At 39.0% G+C, this 27,625-nt stretch overlaps 1 protein-coding gene across 2 annotated transcripts in view; it reads right to left on the bottom strand.

The window, feature by feature from the left end:
* The window catches only part of PARP8 (poly(ADP-ribose) polymerase family member 8), a gene marked incomplete at its 3' end in the record, with an annotated part of 120,929 nt that overhangs the window by 53,700 nt on the left and 39,604 nt on the right, over positions 1–27,625 (bottom strand). For both annotated transcript variants that reach the window (XM_082013440.1, XM_082013441.1), the window contains exons 3-6: positions 14,303–14,340; positions 9,297–9,386; positions 7,884–7,954; positions 4,009–4,086 (exon numbers count right to left, since the gene is read on the bottom strand). In XM_082013440.1, the coding sequence (XP_081869566.1) occupies positions 4,009–4,086; positions 7,884–7,954; positions 9,297–9,386; positions 14,303–14,340 (277 nt within the window). The remainder of the gene's footprint in view (positions 1–4,008; positions 4,087–7,883; positions 7,955–9,296; positions 9,387–14,302; positions 14,341–27,625) is intronic.

The following is a 27,625-nucleotide window of genomic DNA, read 5'->3' as shown; positions in this document are numbered from 1 at the left end:
CACTAAGGTTGTCTACCGCTGCTAAGCAATGAGATTTGCAAAGCAAGCACCTCTGCATCGAAATTTTTTCAGGGTCCCACTCCTGTTTGTGGGAAAAGAGGAGTTTGTGTTTGGTTTTTCCTGTCTGTGGGAGAATTAGCCCTGTGAAGGACTCGTCCCTCTGCCCTGTCTTATCCTGGGGTTTGTTCTTGGACCCTTGTGCATTTTAAAACTGTTAAGTAGGAGAAAAACCAGATCTCGCCAGTCATACCGTCCCAGTCCAACCACTACAGGACAAAGGCTTGCTCCCTCTTGCTTGCTGTCACACTCTCATACGTATTAGCCACAGAATGGCTTGGGCTCAACAAGAGAAGCATGAAACTACTCTATATACCAAGTGTCTCAAGCCCTAGATTTGGACAGATTCAGAAATGAGAGTAGGATTTGGCTTTGGCAAATTCAGAGAACAAAGCACAGGAGTGTAATTTATCCCTTTAGACATCTATCTCTCTCTCCCTCCCCACCCCCCGCCCCCCGCCCAAGGAAGTCCTGCAGACAATTCTGGCTATTGCAGGACCATATCTAACTATAGTATTGTTTCTTCAATTTGTACATCCAAATCTGCAGGAGACCAGTGCTGTGACACATTCAGCTCTGATATCTAGACATGTACTTTTCAATGTAATTAAATAAATTTTGATAGAAATAAAATAATAATCAGCTGATCAGTTTCTACATGTGAAAATTAGCATAGAATAATTTGATTAGACTTAAAATCCTTCGGATATAAAGCACAGAATTCATCAGCATAGCATGGGCATGTGTTTATCAGAGGTATCAACAATATTCATGACCAAAAGTGTATAAGCCAAGTATGCCTCCCTTGTTTGGGCAGGCATGTCAGAACAATTTTCCAAGTAGAAGACCATGGGAAAAAAGCCTTTATTATTTTTTTTTTTTCACTTTAGGTAGGAGCAAACCAATGCTTTTTACATGCTCATTATTCAAAGAGATATTAAAGATGCATAAATAATTGCTGTCCTGTTTCCAAAGAGAACACAGCATTTCACAAATTGTAGCTGTGGTGCACTTGTCACTTTTGTTCATCCTAAACCATGTATTTTCAACCAGCTTTATGTATCAATAATAGTAAAATCCAAAAGGAACACTATGCAGAACACAGAACTGCTCAACACAATGCTTTCTCCAATCTATTTTCTGATAGTAAGTGGTTATTAACTCAAAAAGGAAACAAAGCAGTGTTCTGGCAATTTGCAACACCACAGTATGGTATTTTCCATCCCTGATTTAGTGCCACAGCCATGCTGATGTACGCAGAGAAGACTGCCAGAGTTTTGCATATCTGCATTTGCAAGTGTGTCCTGTAACTGAAGCACAAGAGGGAGAGAGTGAGCGTCGAAGGTGCTCAGTTTTACTGTTTCAATCTCCTGTTCTCATTTGAATCTCTATCTCATACAGAAGATAGAGGCTCAAAGCAAGAATTAACAAAGAGTCTCAGAGAAAGTGAATATAAAATCTAAAATATCTGTTAACTTTGCTGTGTCTGAAAGGTCTGTGTTTAGAAAGTCTCAGTTTTTAACCTGAGACCTGATTCAGATTATTTTGTCCCACAAAATGACAAAAGGTTGCATTTTTAAAGGAGATTAAGTGATTTACAAACCTAAATCCCATTGAAAATCAATAGGACTTAGGCTATTGAATCACTTAGCTACTTTAAAGTATTTATCCATTAAATTCTTAGGGAGGATTACAAGCAGGTGCCTAGGAAGCGGATACAAACATTTAATTTATGACCAAAAGGTCATATCTTGTTTTCACTGCCCATCAAATGCAATTTCCCATCTTCCATGGTCGTCGTTTTACCATCAGTTGTTTCCTTGCTTTTCCGGCTGTAATGACTTAGAAATGTTAAGAATTATCCCTGACCTCCATCTTTCCCAACTGTATTGCACACAATTACACTGGCAACTATTCCCTCTAGTTGCTAAAGTCAGTATTTTTGTCCCCTTTCTCTGTGGGCACAGCACACACTTGTCTCAAATGAAGCACTTTGCCTTGCTTCCTCCCCACATATACAGTCAACTATTTTGTCTTCCCAATACACCTGGTGCTCACTTAATAACTCTCACAATCTTGAGGGACTTTGCTCATTAGCTGATTTCGTAATTATTTTCTGAGACCGCAGTACTTTATTTAATACTACAGGTCTTCTTTAGGATGTTGTCTTTTTGACCATGAAATTTTAAATTCAAAATTTCCTTTTTTCTCTATTGCTAAATATACTTTCTATGATATCTTTTTTTGGTTTTTGTTCTCCTTATTTCACTTTTTAATATTCTATTCTCAAGACATTCACAGTGATATGATATTTTATTTTTATTGCTGATGTAATTGTATTTTTTTTTGCCAGTTATAATTGCTTCAATTAAATGTATTACCTTAAAAAAATGACAATGCAATATCATGTAGTTTCCACTCCAAATAAAAGGCAACCAAACTCTAACCAGTACTGACTATTACACATCTCTGTTACACCTTGCAAAACAACGTACTGCTCTCTGTGTCCATATCTCATAGGCAGTGTTAACATTTATTAATTCATTTGGGCACTGGCAGGCATCCTTTACCAAATGTATTAGTTCAAGAAATAAGCACCCCAGCTGTTTGCTGCCTTTTCCTTCACCTTGAGGTTACTACCCTTTCTGCAGAGTTGAAAAATGGAGCCAGTACACACAACTCATCACTACAGGGCAAAATCAGAAGAATTTTCCTCTCAGGCAGATTAAAATAAGACCTTGCTCTTTGCACTATGTGTGTGTACATTGTCCTCCCCAGTGCTCCATGGGGCTGTAGGAGTCGTCAGCTGAAGCAAAGCAATTCCTGCTATCATTTCTGAAGTGAACATGAATCAATACCCCATGCCAGTTATTTCTAACACTGAAAATACATTCTTTCAGTTTCAGTTTTAATATAATTTTTAATAGCTTTTTATAGGTGCGCATTTTTTTTTTTAAAGCACCTCAATGTGTATTTTGTGTTCAAACCCCACCACACTGTTGGCTCTGAAAGATAAGAAGCTCAGCGATGTCCTGCTCATCAGCATCCCACGCTCTCTGCACCAACCCAACCGGCTGGCACTGCTGGCGTGGTCCTACAGCCTTGGCTCTCCATCCAGGGCACGGATGGTTTCAGCCTCAAGGCTGAGGCAGTGACAAAATTCATAAACAGCAACTGTAATTCATTAAAATGTTCATTGAAATAAACAGTTCTAAAAACATAAGTAAGGAATGATTCCCTTGGGGCAACAGTTAGACTGAAAAGATAAGAAAAATCTGAATAAAGACACTAGCAGCATGAAGTGTTCTATTGACATTGCAAAAGGAAAAGAGATTACGAGATTTTCTTTCACAAAACATAAGAGAATGTAATAATATCTAATTCTGCAACGGGAACAAGAAGGAAAAACACAGAGCAGTACATTAATCTAAAAATATGCAGCATTTTTGAAGGTGAATTTAACTGTATAGCTCAGAAAAAGAATGGATTATTGCCTAGATCAAAATTGTTTTGTAATAACCATTTTTACCATTAAATTGCAATGCTCTTGACTTCACAAAATGGCAATCCTCCAGAAGGAAACAGATTTGGATCCAGTCTGAATTCCCATTTGTATCAATAATGGGACAAGCTTTAAAGAGTGAATATCTATTTCCTGGAAGTAAGTAACTGGCTTCTATTTTCAAACATTCTGAAGAATCCTTGCTTCTTCTATTCTCACAGCTTTGCAAATGTAAACAAACTGATCTTATTTTGGCTTTGATATAAATATAAATTATAACATATTAAATATTTCTGCTATAAAATATGATGTATATATACACATAGCATTCTATTTGATGTTGAATAAACATAAGAAATTGATTATTATCATAAATTTATAATGGAATGAACAACAGAAGCTTTCAAATATAAATTTCTTGAAACTTGTGCAAAAATTTTCTCCATTACCTGTCCTCCATAATAAAATTCCTCAGAATCATTATCTCCTTCAGAGTCTTCTTCAACTGTGCTGTTGTGCTGTGATTCCTTAATGGAAAAGCAAAGTTAACAATGATTCCAGCGATATGCTTACCTTGCACTTATAGTTCTAAAGTTTTTACAAATAAGCTCATAGCACCCTTTAAAAATGTTAGAAAGGAGGACCCTGGGAACTACTGCTCTGTCTACTTCCCCTCTGAGCCTGGGAAGGTCATGGAGCAGATCCTCCTAGAAGCTATGCTAAGGCACATGGAGGACAGGGAGGTGATTCGAGACAGCCAGCATGTCTTCACCAAGGGCAAGTCCTGGCTGATCAAACTAGCGGCCTTCTCTGATGGAGTGACCACAGCAGTGGACAAGGGAAGAGCTATAGATGTCATTTCTCTGGACTTTGGGGGACCTTTGACACAGTGCCTCATAACATCCTTCTCTCTACACTGGAGAGAGATGGATTTGATGGGTGGATTGTTGGGTGGATGAGCAATTGGTTAGATGGTCACATCCAGAGGGTAGTGGTCAATGGCTCAATGTCCACATGGAGATCGGTGACAAGTCGTGTCCCTCAGGGGTCTGTACTGGGACTAGTACTCTTTAATGCCTTCATCATTGACATAGACAGAGGGATTGAGTACATCCTCAGCAAGTCTGCAGATGACACCAAGCTGAGTGTTGTGATTGACACACCTGAGGAGTGGCATGCCATCCAGAGGGACCTGGACAAGTTTGAGGAATGGGCCTGTGTGAACCTCATGAGGCTCCACAAGGCCAAGGGCAGGGTCTTGCACCTGGGTCAGGGCAACCCCCACTATCAATAAAGGCTGAGGGACAAGGAATTGAGAGCAGTCCTGCTGAGAAGCACTTGGGGATACTGGTGGATGAAAAGCTGGACATGAGCCAGCAATGTGTGCTTGCAGCCCAGAATGCCAACCGTATCCTGGGCTGCATCCAAAGAAGCATGTCCAGCAGGTCAAGGGAGGTGATTCTGCCCCTCTACTCTGCTGAGACCCCACCTGGAGTCCTGTGTCCAGCTCTGGAGCCCTCAGCATAGGAAAGACATGGACGTGTTGGAGAGAGTCCAGAGCAGGGCCACAACAATGATCAGAGGGATGGAACACCTCTCCTGTGAGGACAGACTGAGGGAGTTGGGGTTGTTGATCCTGGAGAAGAGAAGGCTTCGGGGAGATCTTCTTGCAGCCTTTCACTACTTAAAGGGGGCTTATAAGAAAGATGGGGACAGACTTTTTAGCAGGGGCTGTAGCGATAGGCCAAGGGGCAATGGTTTTAAATTAAAAGAGAGTAGATTTAGACTAGATATGAGGAAGAAATTTTTTATGATGACGGTGATGAAGCACTGGCACATGTTGCCCAGAGAGGTGGTAGATGACCCCCATCCCTGGAAACATTCAAGGTCAGGCTGGATGGGGCTCTGAGCAACATGATCTAGTTGAAGATGTCCCTTGGGGATGTTGGGACTAGATAACCTTTAAAGGTCCCTTCCAACCCAAAGTATTCTATGATTCTATGATTAAGAGATCTTTTAGTATCATTTTTCCAGAAGAGTACTAAGGGCTGGTTTTAAGAATACTGAAATATCAGACAAAACAAGCATCTACTAACTGGGTACATAAAAACAGCCTGAATATATGTTGGAGCAATAATGCTTTGTCTGGCTACAGACATAGTGATGTATTTTAAGGAACTGGGGAATTCAGTAGACTACGTGGGTATACTTCACTCTGTGTTTTTGTAAATAAAGCATAATTTACCCACAAAGAGAGGTTCTGGACTTAATTAATTTGGTGCTTCAGTGACCTAATTAAATTTTAATTTACTTTATTCTGGCAAAGGAATTATTATAGTTTAAGGAAATAATTCAAGTCCGAGCATGGGTTCTCTTAAGTTCCTTACTGTGAAAAACTGACACATTGCTGCTTAATTATTATTTTAAATGGAAGTACCAGCCTGTTGCCATAAAAGTTCAAACTTAATTTTCTGACTAGCTCTGTTCTGAGACTTTGAAAATTAAGGGTCAGAAAGTACTATGCTTACCCAAGTAAAACCTGCTCTAAATAGGCTGCTCTGTGAGTAGCTGCACTCAAGTAAATAGAACTGATCCTGGTACAGACTGCAACTCAGCATGAGTTGAAGTGTTATATTTTTCTTCCCACCAATGGAACCTTTACTTATAATTATGTAATTGCCTGGAGATATTAATTCTTGTTTCCCACAATCCATGTGTTATTTCTAGGCCCTATGCTGACAAGGATGCCCTAAAGAACATCTGTTGAAATAGTAATTCTTCACTTCAACCTGAACATGATGTTCTTACTGCTTATTTTGTATTTATGACCTGCACACAACTGCCATAATGGAATAGAAATCAGATGTATGAATCAAAGAATAGAAGTTATGCCTAAATCCCACATATTCATAAATGTTAAGTATAACCTTATCACCAACCTCTACGGTCAGACATTCTAATCCCATTTCCCTACCTTTGCCTCTATTCACTGTATGTATACGTAGAACAAAAATTGTATTTCAGCCAATTTCACAGCAATTTTCTATGACAAGGCATAAAAATAATTTCTGTTTCTACTTCACTGAAAAGAAACAAAGTGACTTCAGTCTTCTTTGTTTTATAATAACCTTAGCTCAAGGGGAAATCTGTGTCAAAACAGAACTCAACTGAAGAAAAATTCAACACAAACCAAAGAGAAATGAAACTCTCACATCAAGAATAGTGACAAAACCACCCCATCCTACCCAAACCTCTAACTGTCCACTTAACAGAAATGGTCAGTGTTAGAGACTTTTTAAAAAGGCTTTTTTTTTCAGTACTTTTATATGTAAGTACCTCATTCAACTAAAAAAAAAAAAAGCTTGAACTCTGTCCCATAGAAGCTAACTATATCTCAGGCTTTTAATCAAATGGGTAAATTCTTCCTACACTTGAATTCTTCTAATGTTTACCGAGCACCGAATACAATGATGAAGCAGTAGAAGCAAAATGTTTCCAGTGCAGCTTTTTACATCAAATCAGGTTTCATCTACTAAAAAAAACCAACCACACACACTAGCATATCTGGGCGTGCTTATCTCCCCTTTCCAGGATCAAATACCGATCACAGTCTAAAAAGCAGTCATCAAGAAACTCAGCAAACGCCCTTACCAAAGGAAGTCAAAGCACATGAATTCTTGATACAGTGCTTAGTTTCTTGCTTGGGGTAGAAGCCTATGTGGTACTTTCTTTGAGCTAGTAACACTGTCAAGCCCTGTAGACTCCATGTTAGTGCCAGGTCTTTCTTGAATTAATGTCTCAGTGAGACTGGTCAGGGATCCATGCCAGAGGTACAGCACAAATACGGCTGTGACTGGAAGGCCTTAACACTCCAGACAGTACTTATGGTGAACAGAATCACACAGAGGTCTAGAGTCTCCAGTGGGGCTGCTGTAGGCCACACGGAGAAGCAGTGAGATAGTAAATGGGATGTGGTCCAATGTGCAAGAGTAGGTTAAAAAGTAATGGCACCATGATCTACTTCTCCAGGAGAGCTGTATTTTTAGAGCAGACAGCTTCTATACCAGTGTTGAACAAAAAATGAAATAAACATCAAAACCCTCTTTCCTAGGATGGTAGCATCGCTATCCCAACTAAGTGATTCACTGTCTAATCCATGTATAAACCCCAGAGAACTACACTCATCTTCTAAAATGTGTAGAAGTATACAGTTTGAATAAACACACATTTGATAGAAAAATCTATGGTGAGCATTCATATTTTATTATTTTCTGTTGTTTCTTAAAATAACTTCTGTTAAATTATGCATACAAGAAATACATACCTCTCCATTCTCCCTCTGTAATTTTGATTTTATGGATAAGCAACAGTTGACATCACTGGTTTTTCTTAATTCTTAAAAGAAAAGGGAAAATAGGGAACATCTGTGAAAAAGGTGAAATAATTTTGTATATGCAGACTTGAAATAGTTGCAGTAGTAGAGCAAATAAGGAACAAAAAGTTACAGATATGAAAAGTATCAAAGAGTTTACAAAATAACAGTCTAAAATTAAGAAGCCCTTACGTCTCAGAAGATTCATATTTTTAACTATGAAATGAAAATCAGCTGGTCTGTCTAGGAGATTTGTTTTTCCCAAACTGTGATTTATAATTCAGTGTTATTCATTAATTTGTATGCTTTATAAAAGAATGAAAAATCAAAATTCCTCAGCAAAATTAAATCAGATTATCTTCTACACAAAGCATAGGGTTTAATTCTCTTTTAAATGACAGGCTTTATTTCTTTTTAAATTACAGAAATATTTGTAAGTAATATTTAGGTTATCTTATCTTCATCTTATCTTATTTCTGGCTATAACGGCCAGTTTTTGTTTGGGTGCCACTGCACCAACTTCAGTAAAATTATTCTTGATTTACATCAGTATAAATGAGATCAGAGACTGAAGATCATATTGGTTTTCCAGTAGAATTCAAAGTAATTCTGTGTTACGCAAAAAAAGCCCTAAAGCATTGTAATAATAATAAAAACACTGCAAAGTCAAGTGTTCCTATCTGAAGATCTGCCAGAATTAAGACTGCTCTACGCAGTTTCTCCTGCAGCCTGAAATCATCAGGGAATTTGGCTGCTAAAATCTAAAAATCCTCTGTGGAGCATGCACAAATAATCTTGATTATGTACTGTATAAATGTGCCTATATGTCTGAAAAGCATACCTTTTCAAGTATCAAATACTTTTTGAAAGTATGGAAATAATTTCAAATGAGAGGTTCTTAAAAGTACTGGGAAAAAAAATATTTTTTTCCTATAGTCTAATTTAGTGAAACAGCTGAACTGTTTTGTTTGAAATTTCCTGATATAATTCACCAGGCACAATGGTAGTTATAGACTCTTTCATCCCCAATGGTGAAGATTGAGTGAAGTTTTAAGCAAGTGAGCACGAAAACTTATAATTGGAAAGTATTAAGTACCTCTGACTGTATTCAAGGAGAATTGCTTCACCACAGACTGCAAGACGTTAAAAGAATAAAGTACATTCTGCCTACACTGTCATGATGATCCCCAAAAGAAATATTTTAATTTCTTCTATTCTGAAATGTAGGACAATTTACAACAGCGAGACTGCGAGAAAATAGCAAATCGTATAGCTGCACACATTAGCATATCCGTAAGTGCAGGTAACATCTTGTCTTTCCTCAGAAAATATGAACTTGACAAAACACTCGGGACATAAGATTACCTGTAGCGATTTGGTGGAAAATTACTGGAATTGGCTCTGTTGTAACTAACACGTCTTCATCGTTATCAGAACTGGAAACGTAAGTATTATCTACGAAAGAAAAACACCTCGCATGGTGAAGTCCTGCTTGTGCTCTCTCTGCCGGCCCCTTCCCACGCTGCCTGTCCCGCCCTTGTGCCACACGGAACCACTCCCCAGATGGTCAGGGAAGCTAAGGACCGTTACCTTCCTGGTGTGTTTTTTTCTCATGAGATTGCTAACGAAAAGAAAAATGGCAAAGAATGGAAGATTCAGACCCAAGGTTTATATGAGCAAACCCCTGGAGTCCGATGTCGTGGCTTTCGTGAACCACACCGAGCACTGCTCTGAACTGTGCCACAAGGCTTGTGGCGGTTTGAGCCAGCCTTTCCCAAAATGAGGACTTGTTCTTACAAAATGCAGGGATTAGGCTGAGAGGTGTGTGTTGGCTTTTTGGTTTGGTTTCTTTTTTTGCTTTCCAACCAAATGTTTACTAACAACAACTAAGGAGCAGCAAGTTTTTAGGTAGTATCTGCAGAAGCTAATTTTGGATGAATTGCTGATCTGCCTAGAAGAATAATAATATTTTGTTTTCTACTGCTCTGGCTGAATTGAAACTTATGCTCTAGAGCAGAAAGCCTGACAATTAAGATAATCACAGATAAAGAGACAAATAAGAGAACGGAGACAAGGACTTGATCTATCACAGCTCTGAACGCTCCGGTCCCACATCAGCGAAGTGGATGAACTCACATGTCATTCTAAGCATACAGCTGCAATCTCAACGCCTTCGACCACAGCGCTTCCAGTGGAACGTTGAAGACGTCAACGTTAACTGAGCAGCAAGCTCAGTAGCACCAACCTTTGTATTACGGGGGCTGCTAGCAGCCCGAACCACGGCGAGGCCGCGGCGCTGCCGCCCCTTTCTCGTGCGGGGGTGCCACGCTGCCTTTGCGGACAGCGGCTGCCCTGCCGCACACGACAGGCACGTGGGCCTTCCCCAGCCCACCGCCGGAGAGACCGCCTTCCTGCCACCTTCATACACATCTGCCCAGCCTGATTCTATCCCACACCTCCGCCTACGTCCCCTCCCGCGCTGTCCCATGAGGTAATCTCTGTGATGGGTGCTCGGCTCGGATCACGTACGGAACGTACAGATACTGCGTGCAGGCAATTGCCGCGGGAGGCTGACACCACCTCTCCCTCAGCTCCGCGCTGGGGTGGGCACAGCAACCTGCTCCTTGTCTGCTCAGTCTGTGTCTGCTCAGCTACATGCTTGGCATGGCGACGTTTTGGAGCCACAGTCATGTGAGTACGTCGGGGTTCCTCCAGCCGTCTCCCACGTTTGCCCGCCAGCAGGACAGGCTGTGAGCTACGCGCCCGAGGCAGCTGCACCTCGCCTCTCCACAAACCCCTGCCCAGCCCCCATTCGCACGCTCCGCCTCGCTGCCGCCGCTTCAGCCTCAGCCTCGCCGTGCTGGATGGCTCTGGGCGAATACAACACGGGCCTACTCCCTTCCCAGGTTTGGGAGCGTAACTTACTGCTGCAGCGCCTAATGGGTTGGAATAACAGAGGCTACCATTCGGCTCTAAGTATGCCTCACGCCATATATATGGATGGGAGAAAGGAAATCCATGTGCTACAACTGATTGCTGCATGAAAAAGTATGAAAAACAACAGTATGTGCTGTACAGAATAGACAAGTACCAAGATATACATATATGGCAAAAAGGACTGCTCAGTTACAGGTTTTACAGATTTTAATTATATTTTTATGCCCATTGTCATTCCTTCTTGGCAGCGGGATAATATGATTTTCACTGCCAAGTTTTTGTTTTCCTTTCTATTTGGCAGCCATTAGGGTTTTTTTCTTTCCTTCCATCAGTCTAAAGAAATTTGAGATTAAGATACTGGCTTTGGTTTGCTTTCTTCAACATCCAGTTTCTAACACGCTACACCCAGGAAGACCTCTGCTCCTGGATGCTGCAAACCACTTGCTGCCAAACTGTTTGTCTCTGACTCTGCTGCAATCTCATGAGGTCTAAGAAAAGGATGTTTCTGTTAACACCTGTGTAACCCACAAATCACTGGGATAAAAGAATACAGCAGTTCTACAAGTTACAGCAGCCAACACGTACCACTCCGAACATATATTCATTAGCAAAATGCTTGCTGCTGTAATGGTTCTCACAGGAGTCATGATCCACTCATATTAACGGGACTTTAGTCTACTCATTGATGTTATATTCTATAACTGCTCCTTAGGAGCATTATTTTTCCCCAATTGTGTCAATGTTACAAGGAAATAGTTACAGAGGTATTTTGCTGGAACTGTTATTACCTGCCTTTAAAATTTTCAGTGATATTTTTACAATTTCAGCAATGTATACATAACTTTGAGACATTACTGTCCCAACACTATTCCTATTAAGTTCTTCAGTGTGCCGTTGTGAGCATATTTTTAGCTTTCACTCATAATTATGAAACTTTCAAACACCTTCCATTACTGAAAGTTGTCATGTCATATTACAGTTGCCATAGGAATGATTTAATGCTCAGCTGTTTGTAATCTTTTGACGCTTTATGAAGCAATTCAGCAACCGCTACACATTGTTACCAGTGCCAAAGTGGTGACGCCGCATACACAACAGCAATGCAGAGAGCTAGAGTATATGCAGTACCCAAAGCTCTTCTTACAGAGCTAGAATTTATTTGTGGTGGTATCACTTTGGAATTAACATAATTTGTATAGTAACATAATCTCTTCTATTTTCACATATTTATTGCATGCGCTAGCAATTTATCTGATGGTCAACTCTGACAACCTTTCCAGACTTCCAAATTCGATCCACTGTGTATTACACAGTCTTCACATCCGGAGGATACAACTTTCGTATAGCTACGCACTAATGGACTTAAACTTTGATCTGTAAATATTTATCCTGTGAGAAATTTAATTTCATGAGCACACGTTGCTCTGAACTCTATCGACTAGCATCAACAACCGAAGATCATTTTTCAGTTGAGGAGCACATCAGCACAGAGCTTCCCAGACTTAACACCACTGTACCCTGACATGTCCCTGAAATATCCCTTAAAATACATACCTGGCAAGAGAGCTACAGCCAGCAGTAATGTTAAGCTAGAGATGTAGGGCAAAGAGAGGAGACAAAGAATCTGGCTCACCAAGTCAAAATTAGTATTTTTAGGATCAAAGCTGTAAAATGGCAAAGAGCCATTATCATTCTGAACACGCTAAACACCTCTTCAACACAAAGCAAACACAGATCCTGCAAAAGCTTGAGATACGAATGAAATAACCTCGTCCAAAGACTTGACCGGTAAACATGTGCAGCTGGTTTACGCCCCCCTCACCAAGTCAGATACAGTGTAAAATGTTCAAACTCTATTTAGCTTTACAATATATAGGGAGTGATGGCAGAGAATATTCATTAGGTTTTAGAGCCACCAAAGTCACTCAGGCTTGTAGGCCATCAGGGCGTGCTGCAAATAACATCTGTAAGGAAAGCTGGAGGTCTGTCAGACAGAATTTTGCCAGGAGATGAGACCTCATGCGCTATGGGAGTAACTCCTGGTTCAGTGCTCCAGCTTGCCATTTAGTTAGGGGTTCCCAGAGATCAGGCTTTGTGCCTTCATAATAGTTTAATCCCTGAAATGGATGAATCCACTACTGACGTTTAATAAAACAAACTGTTAATGATGAAGATTTTTTTTCACCTGTTTGTCCCTCCATTCATTGTCAGGTCAATGTTGCAATCAGTAAATCAATTTGTCACCAGTATGATGGTGTATTTTATGAATCTCCGTTCCTCCCCTCTCCCCATACTATATGTTGAATACATTATTATCCATAGCAGTTTTCCCCCCAGTTTTAACTCGTAAAAGAAATATCTCTCATAAAGTTCGTTAGCATTCTTTCACATAATCCATTGTATTTAGCATCACTGCTGATGCTGAGTTCTTTCTGTATTTCCTTCAAACGCTTTGGTGTTTTGAACAGACATAATCTACTGTTTATCAGTGAAGAAGATCAAAGCCTCACTTTAGAGATTCTGAAAGAAACAAATATTTCTTTTAGAAATATTACAGAGCTGTTATGGATAAAGATCAAAAAAGGCCAGAAGGTTTCATATAATTCATACTACTTACACTATTAAATACTCCCGGGTCCGGAATACACAATGTGGTGCAATATAACAGTAGTACCATATACCTTTACTTGCACGGCGCCTGTGCTCATCCCTACTTCTCTCTCCTGCTTCTGCTAACCTCTGTGCCACCTGAAGTATCTGTGCCGTCTCTTTGTGAAGGGAATTGGGGAAACAAGCTCACTGAAAACTAGCTTTTGCTCTTGTCTGGTTGTCCTTCACATGAATAATTCCCCTTGTCTAGACTGGCCGCACAGTTACACAAATGCTTTTGCCAGCCCAGCTCAGAGTATGAAAGTGAGGCAGGACTGAGCAGCTGGGAAAGGAGCTTTGCCAGCTCACATTACCGAAGAATACCCATACACAAACCCTTGGCTTCAACTGACCCTGAGAGGCATCAACGCACAAGTCCACAGGCTTCACTTGAAGAACGTGAGTAGTCTCATTAAGGTCTAACACAGAAGTGCTTTGTTGGCCCCGTGCCAGACTGCTCAGCCTCTTGAAAGATCAAGCTTTATCTACCATGCCAAAGAGGAGTTGGGTGCTTTCTCACTCCTATCACTGTTCGCTCCAGACATGGAAAGCATCACAAGCTCTGGTCTCTGTAAACTTGTGAACCAGGTTTTCTCACCCTGACCCAGCTGATAAATGTCGCCTGAAAAGGGGAAATGACTGTGAAAATAAACTAACTAATGGAAAATGATTAGCACAAGGATGCACCTGGAAGACATCAACAACCTTTCAGATATTCTCATCTGAATATAGCAAATTGCAGTAACATGCATACTTGTGTCATGGACAAGAATGTTGCACTGTACCTGGGTAATCCTCAGAGACATGCACTGAATAGGATACACTGTAAAAAGAAAAAAAAAAGAAACAACAGAATTAATAACAACATTAACTGCTGGCATAACATTTTTTTCCTGCTCCTTTATGTTTATTTATAGGTTCCTGACAGTTTCCAGGACAGAAGGTAACAGCTATTTTGATGGCTTTTGAAGTGCTCAGCAAAAAAAAAGAAAGAAAAAACAGAAAAGCATCATGCCCATTTTTGAAAGCTTACTTTGCTAAATTGGCACATCCTGATTTCAACCTTCTTAAAAAGAATATCAAGACCACATTATATTCACTTTAGAGTAACATTTCACAATATCTGTACTTACACTTAAAAAAAAAGTTGCTCTTTGAACACCAGCACTAGAAAAGCCCAGTTTTCCCTCCATCTGTTTTCTGGGGTTGACTCAAGACTCAGTAGGAAGCCTTTCTTGCTGGCTGGGGCATTTCTGTATGTTCCTGTTAGTCTCAGTAAAGGCTCTGGATGGCTTGGGCTCCTTCCTCTCATCAAAATCCCATATTTTTAACAGTTGTGGCAATTTTATTTGATACCTGTACCTCTTTGTCAAGCTGAGTTGAAATCAATTTTAAAAGAGCCACGGTCACACACTAAAGGGTAGCTTCACTACATGGATTACCTGAATCTGTTTCACCAGAAAACAGTCATACAAACACACCGCCCTGGTCCTCCAGCTCAGCCCACACATGCATTCCTTACCTCCCAGTGAGTTCTTCATTAAATTCACTGCTGAGAGCAGGACAAATAGGCATGATCGTCTGCTCAGTTATCTAACTACCCACCGAGTTCTTTTGGTTTTTTTTAAGGTTAATGTGCATCTTCATTTTGCATTAAAAACACTCAACTGTGCAGCATGCTGAAAGCTTTGTGTTGTATAATTAATGTTCTTTCCACTTCTAAAGCCTATAAATTGTATGTGTAAACTTACACATTTAAATAATATATAGCGTCTGTTCATGTCTGTAGTGAGTTAAGCAGATAGACAAAAGCAGGATGGCACAGTGCTCTTAATAAATTTTGGTACGTACTGTACATTGCTGGAAATTGGTCTAGTGGATCTTTCTAAATTACATGAATACAACTTTCATGTAGACTATAAAATAAAACCATGTATGATTTTTTTCTTTTTCTCTCTCACGGAGTTCCATTAAATGAGCTCCACTTTCAGAATACAATGACTGTAGGAGGTAATCAATACAAAAAAGTAGGTCCCTCACACTTTCTTCCGTAAGTCAATCTATTACTGCACAGCTCTGTCACCTGTTTTTGCACATCATCTATTCTAGTGTAATTCATTTTATGTATTCTTTGACTAAGAGGCAAAGATGCCTGTTTCTTCAACAGCTGCAAACGTTCACATAAATTGAAGCAGAAAGAGTCTTTATTACAGCTGACAACAGATTTAGTGGCACAACTCCAGATAGCCTCAGTCAAGTCAGAATTAAATCCCTTCACTATGTAAATTCAACATTTTGTGATTTTTCTCTTTTAATTACTTTTCAGACATTTGGAATAGGCAGCATCTGTATCCCCTCATCTTGGAGCATCTTCCCTAAGGACTGGGGTATTTAATCCTAAGTAATCTGCCATCGCATAAAATATAACTATTTTAAACAGGGAAACATTCCAAAATAAGGAAATATTACATCTCAGCGCAGTCGTGTGTGAAGAATTTTGCCCTGTGGTAAAAAAAAACAAAACCCAAAACCACCAAAAAACCCACCAAGAAGTTAATGAAGGGCCTTTTCTTACAAAAACCCACCTTCTAGACACTATGTTTGTAACCATGACTTCTTCTTTATGCTACTAAAAGAAGTACTTTAGTCTTACTCTTTGCTTGCACACCTCTTTGCTGCCTCCAGAATTGCTGTGTGTAGGTTTGATTGACTATTGTTATACAGGATTATCTTTAAGTGTAGACTTTCATTCCAAGAAAAGAAAAATCCTTCTAGAACTCACTCCATATTCTAATTAAAAAAAAATCTAAATCCAATTTAAAAACTACAGTAAAGCAGGGAAATTCCATGTATGTATAAAAAAGAGTTCTTCATATTGAGAACAAGAACAGGGGCTGAAGAAATTACAGAATTTCCATCAGTGCAGATATTCAAATTCAACTGGATAAGGCCCTCGGCAACCTAATCTAACTTTGAAGCTGGACTTGACTTTGAAGTTAACTTCTGCTTTGAGTGGGAGGTGGGCCAGGTATTCTGCACAGGTGACCACCCCATGTAATTACTCTATGTGTGTATGTGCAGAAATCCTACAAAAGTGTGTTTCTCTTCCTTCTTTTTCATCATGTGGTATCTATGGCAGCAGCAGCTGTGGTGACATTAAATGTAAACCAATATGAAAAAAATATACTGTAGGTCTTGTGAGATGGTACTAAAATGAAGAGGTTCATGAAGATGCAGGTTAGAAATAGTCTCAAACCAGATTCTGTAATGACTGCAAGCAAATTCAGGGTCTGACCCAGAGCCCGTTGAATGCAGCAGTGGTCTCACTACTAAGATTAATGTTATCAGAGAGGAGAAAGGAAACTTAAAAATCATGTAAAGTAAAATTATTCTGTGACCTCAGTAATAAAACGTCCCCTTACAGAAAAAATTTGCCACCAAGATCTGATGTCACCTCCATCTGAAAAGCATTAATAGAAAATCTACCTGCTGAAGAAAAATTAAATGGTAGTATGTTGGAAATAGTAATGGAATCTGATGCGCCTGAACTGCCACTTCAGAGGAAAGTGTTTAAAGGAGAATTGAACCAAAGATTAAAGAACAAATGCCTAAAAATGGGACACTTACTTCCAATTAGATAAACCAGTAGTTTTTATTAGAAACACTACTGACTCAGGAACTGAACAAACTTCCTTAGTCCTTGACTCAGCAAAACTATTAGTTGATTATGCTCAGTGTGTTTAACCTGAAGCTCTTTACATTATTAGTTCCACCTGTCTCTCCCCTCCCTCCCAAGAAAAGGGAACATCTGATTGTCATCTTTCCATCTAAATCCACTTCTTCAGCACATGTTGGGATATCAGTGCTGCCCTCTCTTCAGTGTCCCCAAATCAGTATACCCTGAGAAGTATTGGTGAAGTATTATGTCAGAGGAAGCTCTTGCGGGAACAGCCTTTTAGATAGCCCATGTATTTAATATTATGTATTCAAACTCATATTCAGAGAGAATAAATGGCTTTTTGAGCCTGCAGAGAGAGGTGGTGGTGCTCTGCTTGGGCTTGTAATCCTGTGTTAGTTGGGTGCAGGCTATGGAAACGAAAAGCAGAAATAAAACTACTGAACAGAAGAAAACAGAAGAAAACTTGTTTTTTTTTTCCAACTTGTCACTGTGGTTGTCACATAGGCTAACACTTTGGCACATTTTTCTGCAGTCAGGATAAACTAATTCCTACTGACTGTGCACCTGATTTGTCAGAGAACAAGATATACCAGGCTAACAAAGGTCTCTTCAGAGGCTTCTGTCCTGCAGCCACCCAAGCGTTTTCCCGCTGACTTCAATGGGATTTGGAGCCAAGACACAATCACAGGATTGTGATGGCTTAGAGCTCCTTAAGCAGCACAGACTTCAGTGAAGATGCAGGTGTTCAACGCCTCTCGGTGTTAAGTCCTCTCAGAGCCAAAGCAAGTCTTTACTGAAACAGCCTTCCCGTTCCAGTACTCAGAAACGCAACTGGTATTAATTCAGGCCTGGCCCCACACAGAAGTACAACATGATTATTCCAGTGAGGGATGTGATTTTTCCTTCTGGCAATGCAGTTCCTCTGTACAACCCTGCTGCAGTTACACTGCTATAAATACAGCTTATATCACTATAATTTATTTCCATTCCCATAAACACATTCTAACCAGCCAACCATCGTCCTTGCTCATTCAGTTATATCGCTTTAGCTACAGGAACATAGTTAAACTCTTGGGTGTAAACAAAACCTCAATGATGGTGTTACTTCTGTTTTATTCAGCTCAGACCCTCTGCAGAAAGCATCCTCCAGTACATACATTTCTCGACCCTTAAGCTCAGAACAAGCTTCACACTAGAAATGGCCAAGTAAAATTTTTGTTATTTAACAAACAGTAAAGCACCATATGAGAAATTAGTGAGAGTTGTTATGTTTCATTGCTTATGAGTTTTTAATATAAACTTCTTATTGCTTGAAATAATACTAACATGTAGATCCACAGCCTTAGCTTAGTAACAATTCTACTCACAGGGGAGTGCTTGCAAGCATTTTCCAATGTGTTTTAACCATATCTGTTCCTTCTTCAGAAAGATTATCCTGCAAAGGTCCATCTGCATTTGAGAACTAATTCATCAACTAGATGAGAATACAGCATAACTGCTATTTTTCAGATGAATATGTCCCAATTTTATAGAGAACAAGCAGATTCAACTGCATTTGACATTACTATAATTTCTCAAAGCTAGTTAAAAAGGAGTCCAGAGCCCAAACTGATTATGCTACCAGGCAAAATATTACCCCAAAATTGAAGCTTCAGGGGAAAGAAAAAAATCTATGAAAAATGAAAAAGGCAGCAAAGCAAAAGTTACTGCAACAAAGCACATTCATAAAAAGGAACCAGCTTCACCTCTTTATATCAATTTGTAAGATTGTTTCCTGTGCCTTGAACTGTAGTTTTTACCTATTAAAGTACAAACCCCAGAATCAGACATATTCTGAAGGCACAACAGTGACGCTGCAGCTGGAGCGTATGACGTATCTTCCCGTCAAATTAATGTTATCTCAACTCTATGTCACCTGTAGTTTCTCTCTAGCAAAGAAATCCTTTAAGCTGAATTTCCAGCTGTTTTGCACAGCAGGAACAGCATGAAGCATCTGGTGCAAGTCTAAGATTTATGCCTATGCAATGGTTATGACAATTCAAACAGCTCTGTCCCATGGCAACAGCTGACTTATTGCCTTATTAAGTGTGGAAATTGTGATCTAGTTTCTATTCCAATTTTAGCTGTCTCTACTAGAGCCAAAGCTCCATGTGCTAATGTTGTAGCTTGCAAACTTGCTGAAGAAAGGAAACAAGATTTTTTGTCACGTGGAATCTTACAGTAGTCTAATGCCAATCTATAACAAGATATAAGAAGTGAGTAAATAGGACTTTCTTAAACTTAATGCATCTGGAGCTATAGAGTTCAGAAGAAAGTATTTTTTTTTTTACCAATATCCAAAACCCTGGATCTAGCTCATCAGTGAAGTAATGCAGTTAAGTTAACAGGATGCAAAAAACTTTATAACTAAAGAAAAATACTAAGAGTCAGCAAAGCAAGCTGTGGACAAATATGTAAGATTAAATGCTACTGTGGTATTGGTTATATGCCAGGGTCAACTTCTGATCAAGTTGGTGAGCTGAAGAAAAGATTAGTGAAACCTTGATAAGAAAAATAAAAGTACAGTGGTGAAAACTTTGGGCCAAAGGGCCTTTTTAATGACCTGTATAGTATTTCTGAAAGTACAGCATGATATAGACCCTATGTTTTTACTCTATTCTACGTAAGGCAGCAATGAATAAGGTCCAACTGAACTGATGCAACTGAGATTGTATCCTTTTACCAATTTCTAGCTATCAACTCTCAAAATTACTAGTCATCTTCATGATATCTTCAGTATCTACACATGTACTGTAGAACATTTAATGAATGTCCACTAACTACACAGAAAATATTCCCACTCCCATCTTCACTCATTTGTTTCCTCATCTTCGAAAATGCTACCAAATTCTTCAATTACTATTGAAGATTCTTCAATTATTCTTGATTTCTATTACATTCACAGCTTTTAGCCTCCTCTTCTACTTCAATAATACCACCATTTCACCCTAAAGCCAAACCCTTCATACTATTTTACTTACTGACCAGTGTTTTTCCTCAAATGAAAGAAAATTCGTTTCAAAATCATTCCACCATGAATGGAGGCCAGTCTCTTTTCTAGTAACTGGTCTGAGATCCAGTTTGAAACCTTATAGCTTGGCAATAAATCATATCACAAATACAAGGTGGAAATTATGATTTTAAGATGATGTACTGTGGGATCCCATCCAAACAAAACTTCGAAATTGCATTCCTGAAATATCTGACCTTTGAACAAGTGCCTTGAGAATTGGTAGGAGATGAAGGCATTTAGGTATTGTCCAGCGGAAAAACTAGGTAGACTATTGACACAAAAAATTTGGATACTTAATAAGAAAAAAAAAGTCCCTTAATCTTTTTCTTTTAGTAGTTGACCTTACTTGAATTAGGAAATTCTCTGAGGAGAATTACAATTCAAAACTAATAGTTAAATACACCGCAAAAGGCTTCAAAGTCAAATCTTTCTTCCAATTTGTACAAAGATGACACAGCAGAAGAGACCCAGCAGCCATAAGAAGCAATTTTCTATGGAAAAGGTCTCTTCTGGTTAATGGACACCACCAAAAGACAAGCCTTCCAAAGTCATAGCCTCGAGACAACTATTTTGTTCTATTTTGAAAACAGAACAAACAAACAAAATAACTATAAAAGCAATTGAAAAATAAGCAAAAATTACTACTGGGTTACTTACAGCTAGGATAAAGAAACTGAATACAAACTCTCCTTTTGGTGTTCAACTGCCACAACCATGAGTAAATGATAAATGTTATGTTTTTTGACAACTTATGAACAAGCAAATTAGCGAAATCACTTCATCACTTGGTATGTATGACTACTGTGCTATGAAACACTTCATTGCCTTGCAATGGAGCTCTTAAAAAACAATACAATTACACTACAGTAAAAATAATCTTGCTCTTCCACTCCGGAGCTTTTGAAAGATTCCATCTCACCCAGCACACATCAGCTGAGGAAGTGCTCCACTGAAGCTCATAGGCAGAAATACACATAAAACAATGGCAGCATTCTGAATTTTCTTATCAGGTAAATTTTGTAATCCACTATTGCTAGCATTCATAATGTCTTTAGTAAAAATATGGAGACTTTTAAAATGTATTTTTAAATGTACATTTATAATATAACACACATTTTACTGAATTGCAAATCACATTACTGAGTGAAGTAAGTATTATTAGCCAACGCAGATCAGCAAGTAGTGCATTCCATTCATTCATGATACCTTCACAATACAGTCCCAGTAATGTGACAGAAACAAAAATGGAACTGAAAAAAGTTCCGACTGCCTAAAACACTAACCACAAAGTGACGTGCATCTTCAAACAGACAGACAGATGAACAGTAGTTAGAATCACATGACACAGAAATGCAGAAGATAGCATATCACATGACATAGTTCTGAAAATAAATGTTTGCATAAGGCTTTTAAAAATACAAATACATATACATGTTCTTTGCTCTTTCACACAGTGAAATAACTATTGAAGCACAGGACTTGTGGTTTTTTTTAAGCAGTGAAATAAAACCTCATGTAATTAAATAAAATAACAATTACTGAAAAACAACATTATTATCTTCTGAAAAACAGAATTAGCAGTCTCCACAAATGAGATAAAAATTACAAGGAGGTGGACATAAGTTTTCATGCACATATTAACACAGCTATGGAAAAAGTGACTGTTAATCAAAGGCAGCAAGAATAAACTCACTGCATTAAAATTTATTTTCTTTTCTGTTACAGAATTTAGAACTGGAGTTAAATCCCACTGAAGTCCAGGCAAGACTTTAGTACTTGACAAAGAAGATTACAGTCAAGTTGCACAGAAAATAGGAGACTTCTGGCCCCTACGACACTCCTGGTATTTCTAGAAACAAGTACTTAATTGCTTTGCTAAAAATTTCAATATGTATTCCAAAGGGTGTAAATTTTGGTGAGCACTTTCTTTTTTTTTTTAAAATATTTGCAGTTCCTATACAACTGGACCGTGAACCGTTTCATACTCATGCTGCTTTCTGGATTCTTGATTGAAACAAACTTCATGGATTTCTAAACAGCTTTTGAATTACCCTTTAAAGTGTTTTGAATGTGCTTGTCTGCATCTCAGCAATTTGTTTTCAGATATACAGGCCATCTTAAATCTTCTGAAACACATTAGTTCAACGACTTTCCGTATCCCTTGTGATCCAATGACTGATGACCCAGAATCAGTCACAGCTATTTTTTGCTGCTAGATGAGCCAGGTGCTTGCAAAGAATTGAAATTTGTGCTCCTTTCACTATACATCAAAACTCCCCACGGTGCACCAGCAATTACACAGAGAAGAATAACAAATGTCTCTGAGTAATCTTTTCCCCTGGATGTTGGAGAATGCACGTGTGCGATGACATATGAAAAGTCCCAGGCACATCTCTTGATGACAGATTAGAACTATTCCAAAGAGACATGAGCAGTATCAATGTGTCAAAAATGGCACTGCTTTCATTTCTTGACACAACCTGGCGGAACAGAGGAGCTGAGTCAAAGTTTTTATATGTTTGCATTTGTCACTAAGAATAATTGCACTACTGGTCCTTTCACGCAACCAAAGTGCATCTGAATCAAATGGTGAACGTTATTCATAAAGCTCCACTTGATTTAGCATGGTATTCAAATAAAGGGGATACAGAAGGCTGCAGCTCAACCATTTCCCCTTTGCAAAGCATCCACTGAAAAAGGCACAGCAACTTCTAGTAAATGCACCGAAGTCTACAGGATTAATGATCACTCCAACAAACACAAGGGCACTCCTAAAAATAAAAATAGCACTTAAGAAATAAGCAAATCAAGGACACTTGGGGAAAAAAAAAAAAGGTGCATGCTGTGTGTCATTCTAGAAAGAGTTACATCAAAATATGGCTATGTGTGCAAAGGCAGGTTGTCCACAATCAGACTATATATACCAGAATCAGACCATTTCACTCAAAACTACAGAAGCCACCTCTTCTTGCAGTCACCCTGTCTGACCAGGTCCAGCTCCCTCCCCTTGACACGGATACTCTTTAAACCTCTCTTCTATGTTCTTCCTTCTCCCCACTGATCCCACTTGTTTGAATTCTCCCTCCATCCTCCCCATTATCTTTCCATCCAATTTCAGTCTTCTCCAGGACACCGAGTGCAAAACAAACCCAGGACAATAACCTCTTGACTCAGCTCAGCTGCAGCCAAAGCAGCTGCTTATCTGATGATAGCCTTTGGGCACCCTATTTCAAGGGTTGGACCCATCTTCTGCTACTATGTGTTTTCTATGGTTTCTTTTTTTTTTTTTTTAAGGGAGAAAGTTTTTCCTCTCTTCAGCTTCTTTCTTTTCATTTTGGAGCATTCCTGTCAGAAGCAATCATGACATGCTCTTTTTGGAGCTATTTAAGGGTCATCTTAAAGCCATGAGGTTTTGGTCCACATTGTTCCTATTAGAGGACTGTTTTGAGGCTCTTGTGGGCTGTAATTCTAGTAACTCAGTTTTCAATTCAGATCAATTGAACACAAACCCCTTGTCCAATCCCGTACGAAGCCTCTGTGATGTGATCTTTCAAAACAAAGAGAAAAGGACACTAAAAGAAACAACCATGACCCCAGGGCAGGGACACAAGGGAAACCAAACTATTACAGTGATCCAAGCAACAGAAGAGAGTGTTGTGTTGTAGAAAGTTTTACCCAATCATTTTAGAAAATAATTCCAACATCTTACCAATTATTAAAAACAAAAATAAAGCCCGTGTAGACACCTGGAGACATTGTTTAACTTCTTCATGTACCTAACAAGTGGAATGGTTCCTTTCCTTTACATGCAGTGTTTGGCAATGGAGAAAAGTCCTAGGCATCCTTCTTAGAGTACTCTACACATTCATTAATTAGTTGGCATTTTGCTTGTTTATCTAATGAGCTGTGCAACAGCTACTGCTGTGCAGGGAAAAAGTAACAAATATAAATACTCTTCAGTTCTTTGAGATATCTCACAGAATTCAAATTTTTCCCTTCCTCCTCCCCACTTCCGCCCCCAAAAAAGTCCCCAATACTTCTTGGTATAGCTGAAATACTCTATTTATTGACTACAACTATTTTTTTCCATAAGTTCCATAAATACAGCTTCCACTAACATCAGTACAAACTCAATATATTAACTTGTAAATATAGAATCTGAACGTCAAACTATAGGTTTTAGGAATATTCTAAACTAAAAGTGCATATTCTTGCTCACATTCAACGTAACAAAATCCCATAGGACAGATTTTCAATAGATGTTACCTATGAAATTGCCCGACCCAGTTTATTCATGCTGATACAATGCATTTCCGTAATTCAGGACCACTGGCATATCTACAACCATTTATTTATCTGTTGCCCATTTGTTTATTTGTTACTCACAGGTACATACAGTCTCCTGGTCAAGTTAGTAAGGTGGTATCAAGCACCTCTGAAAATTGCTAGATTGTGATAGACCATGGACCTGTATCCAGCACACATTTTAATCCAGGGTGGCAATTACTGTTCCCCACTCCGATGCCACACAGCTGCAAGGATTGCTTGAAAACCTGAGGGGCTGGCTCATCCTGATATCCCATTACACTAACATGGTTAAAACCACAACATTTTCTGTGGTTAGAAACGCAAAAGGAGGTGCTACGTGGCTAGCCACAATGCCAGTGGGCTTTGCCACCTCAGCCCAAAAGACCCAAGAATTACAGTGGTGCAAGAGACAACGTGAAGCACGAAAGCAGGTCAAACTCTCCCCCCTGGAGCCTCACTGGGAGACCTGTAACATCTCTGCCATGGTACCACAGCCATGAGCAACATATGCTCAAAAAACAGCAAATAAAAATGGAAAATTCAGTATGAGATCACAACAAGAAAAGATGACCTTTTTTTTCCTTTTCAGATATGACAGTTTCAGTCTGAGGACATGGCTACACTTCAAATACAGCATTCAGTCCTGGATGTCCTTAATATTAGTAACATGTCAGTAAATTGGAGGGAGTACAGGAATCATCAAGAAACCATCACCAATCTGGCAGAATATGCTGGAGAGCAAAAAATTCAAATGGGTTCAGACAGCTAGGTATATACACAGTATGGCAGATCAATGAGCAAGTGTGGTAGGAAATGTGACTGCTGACGTGTTTTCCAGAGTGCAGACATGAAGATGGCTATCATATTTACACGATGGCCCAAGGGAAAATGTCAAGCCATGTTCAGGTGAAATTAGATGAAAAAGTATAACTTGGCTGAAAATCAGAAATGGAGAACCCCATTAAACAGTGAATTAGTCTCCCACGCAAGGGTTAGATGGTTAATCACGTAGCCATTTAAAGTCAAGATGGAAAAGGAGCGTAAGGAAAATGAATGGAAAAATTCTGCATTGGCAAGGTTACTAACAACTATGCTTCCCATTGCTAGTTTCAATGGATTATGAATGAGTAAAATGTTACTTGCTTTTCTCACTAGTAGCTCGGAGAACAAAGTTGTAGGTTGAGTATGACATTGATGACTTTCAACATGACTCATGGAAAAAAATTCAAAGTATATCCCTGTGCTATATTTCAATACTGTGCAGAATAAGAGCAGCAGGGAATTTCAGTTCAAGTGTTTTTATGCATTTGAAATGGCAGCATTGGCTAAGATCTGAAACAGTTCTTCCACCAACTTCTCATGAGTTTTAGCTTTTCCTGAAAGTCACACACTCTGATTTCTTCTACATGACAGAATGCAATAGAAAGCATACTGCACTATTTTTTTTGCATTTAGGCAGCCACATGATGTAGTTGAAGATATCCCTGCTCATTGCAGGGGGGTTGGACTAAATGACCTTTAAAGGTCCCTTCCAACCCAAACTATCCTATGATTCTACGATTCTATGATTCTATGATATTTAATAACAGCCCATCTAATAAGGAACAATTTCTAAATACATGGGCTGTTCTTGGGCTGAAGAATGCTTCTAGACACGAGTGCTCACAGAATATTAATTTTGTACTACACCCAAACAACCATACCTGAATATAGTCTAGTGGACATTCCTACAGAAAATGGTAAGCAAACTATAGAACAAATAACAAAAGATAATTTCAGTACCCTACTCCAGCATGTAGTTAGATTTTGAATACCATTTTAATTTGTAAAGATACAATTAAAAAATCCCTCCACTAGTCTTAATTAGATCCCTGTCTTTTCAGAAAACTAATTACATGTCAGAGGAAGGACTGCCTTAGGAAGCCCCTGTATTCTTGCAAAGGCAGAGGTAGTTCTATTCCCAGTTGTGTTACAGTGACTTGCTATATGCCTCCTAGCAAGAAAAAATGCACACATTTTCAAAAGGCAATCAGTAACTACAAAGCTTTCTAGACACTGATTTAACTTTCATGTGTGCTGAACCTCTACATCTTCAACAGAAATCAGCAGGATCCAACAGCAGTTTTGAAAAATAAGGCCTTATAATCCAGATTTAAAAAATAATTAGGCAATAATAATTGTGCAAAAGTGGCAGTTAGACACTCAAACTGTTTATATTCCTTTGAAAGTACCATGAGTACATCCACCATTTTATGTAATTCATCGTACTCACAAAGGTATAAAAATGTCCATTTTATCATGGATTTCTGTAGAAATTTATGTGTCCTAAAAGGGATTCAGCTACCTAAGCACCTTTTAGGAGGCCAGCATGTAAATACCTTTGAGAAACTGGTAAAATAAGACTCATGCTAAGGTACTCAAAATTGGTACATATTTTTCAAAATACATAATGACATTCTGGCCCCATGAAATTCAATAGGCAAAACCGACTTAAAAAAAAAAAGAAGTGAAGGTTTACCCTTGTCTCAGTTTCTTCACCAGCAAATCTGCAATAAAAAAAAGTCAGAGATGATGTATTCCCTTCATCTCTTCCTTACTCCTTGCTCTGTCTTGTACAGTTTAGCACACTCAGCCACCAAAATGATCACCAACATTTGGAAAGCATCCTTTAGATGGGAAATGAGCTTTAAGTGTTAAGTTTTGTTGTCAGACATTCCATTACTAAGTATTTCCAGTAAGTCTAGAGGATGGAAGTAAACACGTCCAGAAAACGTCAGTCTTCTACTAAGGTGAGATTAAAACCAGTAAGTCTTTCACTGATACAGACCTCTCAGTTGAAAGATCCCCTCAGAGCCTTTAATAAAGACAGAGATACGAAGACCAGCGTAAAGAAAAATATGATGGTATAAAGAGAACAAACCCAATTAACCTATAGAATGAAAGAAAATAGGATCAAACAGCAAAGAGTAACTCCTCCCTTCTTGACGTCTCACTGATACCACATGCACTTGCAGTGACTTGAAGAACTGCTCAGGCAGCAGCGCCCCAGACTGCAGAGGAAGCATCAAT

This window comes from Phaethon aethereus (assembly GCF_964289735.1).
Source record: "Phaethon aethereus genome assembly, chromosome: Z".
NCBI classification, from domain to species: domain Eukaryota; kingdom Metazoa; phylum Chordata; class Aves; order Phaethontiformes; family Phaethontidae; genus Phaethon; species Phaethon aethereus.
Note: the sequence above shows the minus strand (reverse complement) of the source record. Positions and strands in the feature narration are given on the sequence as shown.